General features: G+C 39.3%; 3 protein-coding genes across 6 annotated transcripts; 2 read left to right on the plus strand and 1 right to left on the minus strand.

The window, feature by feature from the left end:
* Positions 1-245: 245 nt before the first annotated feature.
* On the plus strand, positions 246-718 carry LOC117629060 (uncharacterized mitochondrial protein AtMg00820-like). The gene is made up of 2 exons (XM_034361582.1): positions 246-524; positions 623-718. Exons 1-2 carry the CDS (start codon positions 246-248, stop codon positions 716-718), a joined length of 375 nt encoding a protein of 124 aa, XP_034217473.1.
* Positions 719-1,514: 796 nt separating this feature from the next.
* LOC117627622 (mitochondrial phosphate carrier protein 2, mitochondrial-like) lies at positions 1,515-3,740 on the plus strand. Its single transcript, XM_034359784.1, has 6 exons — positions 1,515-1,900; positions 2,371-2,732; positions 2,816-2,859; positions 2,947-3,161; positions 3,263-3,387; positions 3,487-3,740. The coding sequence occupies exons 1-6, from the start codon at positions 1,643-1,645 to the stop codon at positions 3,536-3,538; spliced, it is 1,056 nt and encodes a 351-aa protein (XP_034215675.1). The 5' UTR covers positions 1,515-1,642; the 3' UTR covers positions 3,539-3,740.
* A 122-nt stretch (positions 3,741-3,862) lies between these two features.
* On the minus strand, positions 3,863-7,429 carry LOC117627621 (poly(A) polymerase I-like). Of its 4 annotated transcripts, XM_034359780.1 has the most exons (14): positions 7,230-7,429; positions 7,034-7,127; positions 6,811-6,921; positions 6,616-6,713; positions 6,438-6,521; positions 6,153-6,286; positions 5,990-6,062; positions 5,852-5,897; positions 5,580-5,689; positions 5,383-5,490; positions 5,247-5,306; positions 5,080-5,141; positions 4,283-4,595; positions 3,863-4,138 (listed from the first exon to the last, which is right to left on the minus strand). In XM_034359780.1, exons 1-14 carry the CDS (start codon positions 7,305-7,307, stop codon positions 3,923-3,925), a joined length of 1,587 nt encoding a protein of 528 aa, XP_034215671.1. In that variant the 5' UTR covers positions 7,308-7,429; the 3' UTR covers positions 3,863-3,922. The 4 variants fall into 4 exon arrangements, with proteins under 4 accessions (XP_034215671.1, XP_034215673.1, XP_034215672.1 ...); XM_034359782.1 differs by lacking the exon at positions 7,034-7,127 and having other exon boundaries at positions 7,230-7,336; XM_034359783.1 differs by lacking the exon at positions 3,863-4,138 and having other exon boundaries at positions 4,476-4,609; positions 7,230-7,415.
* Between the last annotated feature and the right edge of the window lie 326 nt (positions 7,430-7,755).

The following is a 7,755-nucleotide window of genomic DNA, read 5'->3' on the forward strand; positions in this document are numbered from 1 at the left end:
ATTCCTTCCCAACATGAAAATATTGATCCTACCGTTACTAACTCCAATGGTCAGGAATTAGCTATAGTTTTGGCAGGCACTCAAGGAGAAAACCCAAGTCGGGGGCCTCAAAATGCTAGATATTCTCTTCGCCTGAGACTAACCCCCAATCCCAAATACACTCTTCCTCATGCACTTTTGACTGAAGCTGACACCCAACATTAGCTAACTTGTTTCTCTGATGCTAACAAACAACACCACTGGCAATGACTGAAGAATTGAATGCCCTCATAAAGAATGGCACCTGGTCACTTGTTCCCTATGATCCTTCCATGAATGTTGTTGGGTGTAAGTGGGTGTTTCGTGTCAAGCGCAAAGCTGATGGTACAATTGATAGGTACAAAGCACGTTTAGTTGCCAAGGGATTTCATCAACAAGAGGGAGTTGATTACACTAAGACGTTTAGTCCCGTTGTCAAAGCCACCACTATTCGCACAGTTTTGTCACTTGTTGTCAGCAATGGTTGGGAAGCTCGTCAGTTGGACGTAAGTAATGATTTTCTCCATGGTCATCTTAAAGAAGAGGTTTACATGACTCAACCATCGGGTTTTCTTGATTCCTCTCAACCGCATCATGTTTGCAGACTTCATCGGTCCCTCTATGGCTTAAAACAAGCACCACGGGCATGGTTTCAGTGTTTGAGTTCTTCCCTTTTACAACTTCAATTTATTGGCTCTAAGATGGATAGTTCATTTTTAATGATCGAACTACGATTATCTATGTTCTTGTGTATGTTGATGACATAATCATCACAGGAAATAATAGTGCTGCCATTGGAAAAGTCATCTCTGCTTTAGATTCACATTTGCTTTGAAAGATCTTGGTATACTTCATTATTTTTTGGGCATTGAGGTGGTACCACATTCTGGTGGATTAATCCTTTCTCAGCGCAAATACATCATTGATCTTCTAAAGCGATCCCATTTGGCCGACATCAAGCCTATTGATACACCAATGGCCTATTCTAGCAAGCTTAGCAAATCTGATGGTGAACCATTAATGGGACAAATTAACAAGACCATCCATCCATGTAGTTTGTCTGTTTTCTCAATTAGTTTTAATTTTGTTCATTTTGTTCATTTTGTCATTGTAATTATAAATCTTCTGCATTCAAAAGACACCTTATAAATTATGTCAAATTTCTTTTAATTTCGTTCAAAATACCCTTTAATATCATCGACATGTACTTATTATGTCACATAATAAAACAGAAATTTAAACATACTTTTTGAACTACAGGAGTTAAATTGTCAGAATAAAAAAAACCGCATAAACAAAAAAAAAAAATCAGACAAACCACAAGAGCCGAAGATGATTTTTTTGCCTTCATAATTATTAGAGTACTGGGGAAAAAAATTTTTTTTTTTTTTTTTTTTTTTTTTTTTTTGTTCCTCCGAGGGGAATAAACGAAACTGGTTACGTCCCTGCTTACCGACAAGGCTTTCGATTCAAAAGTTTTGAATGATTGGTCAACGCCGTGAATTAACTATCTGAAATAAAGCTTCAATATAAATTGCGCGCCACGCGGATATTTTTCGAGGTGTGCTTCCACCAAAAGGCAGAGCCTTCCAAAATTACAGAGAGAGACTTCAATCAATCAATAATGGCAGATCCACTCAACAACACAAACTCTCGCCACTCTCTCCTCCCAAGCTTCCTCTACTCTTCATCTTCTTCAATGGTGGCATCAGTTTATGCATCATCAGCACCGTCATCAAGGGTGGTGATTGCAGCGCCTAGAGAGAAGGTGGAGATGTACTCTGCTGGGTTCTATGCGGCGTGTGGAGTTGCAGGTATGCTGGCCACTGGCCTAACCCATTTGGCCGTCACTCCTATCGATGTCGTCAAGTGTAATATGCAGGTCAAGCTTTCTTTCTCTTTCCTTTTGTTTTTGTTTTTTTTCAAAATATGCAGGTCAAGCTGTCCTATAAGTTGGGGGAAAAAAAAAAGTAGTTTAATATTTTTTAAATACATTTTTCTTTCATACCAGCGATAGTATAAACTACTCTAAATTGATCTAATCTACGAAAAAAAAAGGAATTCAAACTTGTGTGTAAGGGGCGAACTCACCGCCTTGGCCAATTTATCTAATTTGAGTGTTACATTTTCTGATCACATTAGTCCATCACACAAATGATTGAGTAGTTAATATGTATCTATTACATCAATTAGCATGACCAAGCTATTACCAAGTTATCTCTGTTGAAATGTCGTAGCATTACTTATGTTGTTTCTGAACTCATTCAATCTATCATGCCCCAATTTTGTTCTTCATTTTATTTTCTATAGAAAGTCTTAACAAAAATTATGTTGCTGATATTAACAATTCAGATTGACCCAATTAAGTACAAGAGCGTCACATCCGGATTTGGAGTTCTGTTGAAGGAGCAGGGCATCAGAGGTTTGTTCAAGGGCTGGGCGCCCACCTTGATCGGCTACAGCGCCCAGGGTGCTGGAAAGTTTGGCCTCTATGAGTTTTTCAAGAAGTACTACACAGACATTGCAGGGCCAGAGTATGCAGCCAAGTACAAGACCTTGATCTACCTTGCAGGCTCTGCATCAGCTGAAGTCATTGCTGATGTTGCCCTCTGTCCCATGGAAGCTGTCAAAGTTCGTGTCCAAACTCAGCCCGGCTTTGCCAGAGGCTTGGCTGATGGGCTTCCAAAGATCATCAAATCCGAAGGCGGTCTCGGGTTTGAATTCGAATCCTTTCATATTCTTTTGGTTCTTGTGTTTGAAGAACTTTGGTTTGATGATTACTTTCACTGTGTTGCAGGTTGTACAAGGGGCTTGTTCCTCTTTGGGGACGTCAGGTTCCTTGTAAGTTTGAAAGGTTTTCCTCATCTCATTTGGATATCTTGATGCGCTGAAATCAAATTTTAACATTTTGGGATTTGATTTCTGCAGATACTATGATGAAATTTGCGTTGTTCGAGAATACAATCGAGCTGATGTACAAGCATGTCATCCCAACACCTAAAGAGCAATGCAGCAAATCTTTGCAGCTGGGGGTGAGCTTTGCCAGTGGATACATTGCTGGTGTATTCTGTGCTGTTGTCTCACACCCAGCTGACAACTTGGTCTCTTTCCTCAACAATGCCAAGGGAGCAACTGTTGGTGATGTGAGTTTTTATATATATGCATGCAGAACATAAACCCTTTTTTTGTTCTTTCTTTCTTTCTCTATGCTCAGTTTTTTGTTTTCATTGCCGATGTCTTGCAGGCTGTGAAGAAGCTAGGGTTATTAGGTCTTTTCACTCGTGGTCTTCCTCTTCGAATATTCATGATTGGAACCCTCACTGGAGGCCAATGGGTTCTCTATGACGCTTTCAAAGTTTTGGTTGGGCTGTAAGTCTATGCTCCCTTCATTTTCCTTGTGATTTTCCATATCCGATGCTTGGAAGCTTCATACTTATCCATGTTCTGCAAACTGTTCTATTTTCCCAGGCCAACTACCGGTGGTCCTGCTCCCACCGCCACCGAGCTTGCCAAGGCTTGAAATTGAAGCTGATGGTTAGTATATTATACAGTACAAATTTTGTTTGTATACTTTATCTTCATGCCATTTGCTGCCCGGTTTGATTGAAAGGGCGATGTCTTGGGGTAAAGTTCCCCATGGAGGAATATGTAACGTAAAAATAAAAAATTCCAACTGCTCTGCTTGTATCTTGAATTATGTTAATGGAGATATTCAGTAACAATTTTACAGTACAATAAAATTATAAAAACATCCTGTTATTATATCAGAAAGAGCCTTTCCAAAGGCTTTGCATTTGTAGGCAACCAAGTTGTAGGCTAAGGTGTGGGCGAAAAGAGGGGGGGAGAAACAATTCCCATGATTTACTGTTATAAAAATTTTAAAATTGTTCTCACAAACAAGCATTCATGTTTCAAAATTGTCACGATTTAGACTAAGCGGATATATGGTATCAAACACAACTCTTGCAAAAATATGCCGAACTTCCGGCAGGTTTCCCACAGCCAATGACTCATAATCAATCTTGCTGCCTTGCTTTGGCACAAATCCCCTCTCTGCACCAGACGTTACGCAACTAAAAACCCTGCTGACCCTCAGAGATAACCCCCATGGGATAAATACCTGGAAGTTGAGATCAAACCCAATAACCCTTCAGAGTTTCTCAATAAATGAGATGAATGCAGACCACACACACACAAACAGCAAACAAAAACAAAAAAATCTTTTCATGAGGACAAGAAATATTTAAATGAAGGAAGTGCGCACCAGATCAGAATATGGTGCTTGTGGGTACCCTGCCATCGCCTCAGAGACTATTTGCTCATCAGTCATATGGTTTAGCGCACGCTTAAGAGATGTTGCAAGATTCACAACCTCATCTTTCAATGCTCGAGGGTTCAAATCCTGAGTTTCTGATAATTCATTAAAGCTAACATCGTGTAGTTTAGTGATTCTCCTAGCAATGTTTACTGCTTCTAGCATATCTCCACCATTGTGGATTGCAAGGCTAAACGCAGCAACCACCAATGGATCCCTAGGTTGTTCGGACAGTGCTTTGTGGAATGCTAAGATCGCAACCCTGGAAGTGTAAACCTGTGATGAGTCTCAGTTGGTCCAACTCGTAATGAGCTTGTAAGTACACATCCTAGAATCTCCAATACATAAGAGAATCATGCAACTTAATCTGCTTAGATCACTCAGACCAATAGAAAGAAAAAGGAGCAAACAAACTGCGAAGAAATATGATGCAAGGGCAAGAGTACTCCAGTACAACCTGGAGGAGTTTTATGTTGTTTGAAACGAAAGTACAGCCAGAATTCAAAACAAGGAACAACTTGTAAGTATGCAGGATAAGGCTGCATACATCTAACCCTCCCCAAACCTCCCAATGGCAGGAGTCTCATACACCACGCCAAAGAAATACTGTTCTATAACATGAGAATCCAAGAAAAACTGATACCATGCAAGTATGACCAATTAAACTATTTCAATCTTCCATCTTTTCAATTGCCTGTTATTAATGGCATAAAGAAAACAGCATTCTGTTATCATAAACATCTTACCATAAGCTACTGTGGCATGGCTTATCAGGTGAAAGAAGTTTATCCAAGTTAGAAAAAAGGGACTGCATGTGGAAAGCCAGAGAATTAAATGCACTTTTAGGTCAAACCCTCTTCACGATATAATCAAGTATCGAATAAGCATATAACAAGTGTGTAATGATAATTACCAAAAGCATATTAGTCCTTTTGTCACGTCTTCGAAAACCATGGCTAACAAAATATGCTGCCTGCAATATGAAACTGTATTGAAACTTATTGTACTGTGCGGACAAGTAGCAAATTTATTCAATATTAAATCCATACCTGAATAGGTAGAAGTAGTTCTAGGAGTCCAAATTTCCATAATAACCTCAAAGAAGCTTCAGCAGAACCATAAGCTAGCATGTAGTTCATTTCCATGAGGAGCCTTCCCTAAAGTATGAAGTAATGACTAAGTAATTCAGGAACTCAAGAATACTAAGTGCAAGGAAAATGATAAGGTCCAAGATCTCTTAAACTACCTTATCAAGCCTAAGAATTGAGTAAGATAAATTTTTAACAGAATGAGCTGTTTCCTTGGAAATACGAAAGCCTAAACGGGCAGCAATTCTTATTGCACGTAGGATGCGAGCTGCACATACGCAGAATCTGATTTAGTTTCTCCACAAACATGAGAAAGAGTTTGTCAAGTGTGCATGGGTTGGGTGTGTTCTTAGAACACACCGCCCACAGGAGATAACAACTACTTAGCAATTACCCATGTATACACAAAATAAAGCAAACAAAAACTCACCACAATCCTCTCGAAAAGAAGTACTTGCAGGTATCACGGTTTGGACCTAGGCCCAAAGAAGATGATGTGAGGACAATGTATTTGCCAGCTAGGCTAAAGTAATTTAAGAAACCACAACTTCTAAGAATACAAGCACACTTTAGCATTTCGAATGTCCTCCATTCCTCCCATGTAGTCATACACTATCCTTGCATAAGGATCAAACATCAACCTGAAAAAGAAAAAAGGAAAACTACAATAAGTAAAAAGAAGGATGAATTTTAAGTGCCAAATTTCAAGTAACAAGGATTTCATAAACAACCCGTTAATTGTAAAGTCACGCTGCAAACAGTTCCTCCAACGAATATAATCCTTGTCGTCACAGTGAACTGGTTTTCCAAAATCAGCACTTACGTTCCTACCATACTTTCGGGCAGAGATGCTGAAACTTGAGACCTATTATGAGTACAAAAAGTAAACATATAAAATGTGTGTAAGGAAGTATGCTAGAATTTCAGCTTGCAATGGTAGCACCCCCAATGCACAACCAATTAGACATAGCTCATTATTAGTTGAAAATTAGTTTAGAAATAGGACAAATACAAACCTCCACAACCGTATCACCAATGTGCACATGACATATAGGAAACCGCTTGCCAACTATTTCACACCAAGAAAATGTTCTTGTCACCTGAAAATATCATTTGCAGATGCTACAAGCTAGAAACAACTTATGGTATCAACAAAAACCCGGCTAACATTCAATTAAAAATTCAGAGCAAAACCTCTTTGAGTTCAGCTGAAGTTATTATGTCAAAGTCCTTTGGTGTGCGTTTTAATATAAGATCCCTTACACAACCTCCTACAAGGTATACCTCATATCCTACAACAGAAAACAAGGTGGTCACAAAAATAATTCAAACCAAATTCAACCACAATTTCAAACTTTATCGCTAACTAAACACCAAAATAATACGTACCCTTTCGCTTTAGCCCGTTAAGAACCTTTCGGGTCGGCTTGTCAATCATTGATGTAGTAATCCCAAGCTCTTTGGAATTCAACTTCTTCCACGCCGGCGCCTTGACATCATCTTCACTCCCAAAAAAGTCAAAACTTAAAAGTTAGAAAACCATTTTAAAGGTCCCAAAATGCAAAACCCAAATCACAGTCATCAAAACTAAAACGGAACAATTGAAACTTGCTTCTTCCATTAGCTGAATTATTGGTTTTATTGTCCTTAAATAGACCCTCTGGCTCATCAAGCGCCTCCATGGCCGCGACTAAGTTCAATTGCACCTGAAATGGATGGCAAAAAATGGCTCATACTGAGCTCACACATATACATACACAAATTCACACATTCATGTTAAGTATGCACAAATGCATGCATGAAATTACCTTGTTAATGCATTGAAATTGAGGGGTACGGAGGTAGAATTGGGGTCGGCACGCAATCCCAAAGCTTGAAATCACCATGGCCGAGTTGATTCATTCACCGACTGGGTTTTAGGTGCAGAGCTTAAACCCAATGTTAGGGTTTTAGAAAACAGGGACAGAAGTCACAGACACAGTGACGCACCGGAAATGTTTGAGCCACATGAAGATTTGAGTTCGGATTAGCTGGGCCACATGGGCCATTCCTCGCACAAAATCCAGTAGTGGGCTCAATCCCAAATTTGGCTCATGCAAATTCAGAAATCTTTCATCGATCCAAGATCCACGTGAACTGGTTCTTAGGGTACGTCGTGAGTTCGGCCCAAGTTTGTCGTGTATGGCTTAAGTTGTATTTTTATTCCGCAAAATGGAAAGTGAGTGTTATTAGAGCATATGATCATGGGTTGTACTGATCGACATTGCCATTACATATTTAATTAATCTTGTCTATGATTACTTGTAAATTGCAAGTTACTTATACAACCTAATT

The sequence above is a fragment of the Prunus dulcis genome, chromosome 5, assembly GCF_902201215.1.
Source record: "Prunus dulcis chromosome 5, ALMONDv2, whole genome shotgun sequence".
In the NCBI taxonomy this organism is placed as follows: Eukaryota; Viridiplantae; Streptophyta; class Magnoliopsida; order Rosales; family Rosaceae; genus Prunus; species Prunus dulcis.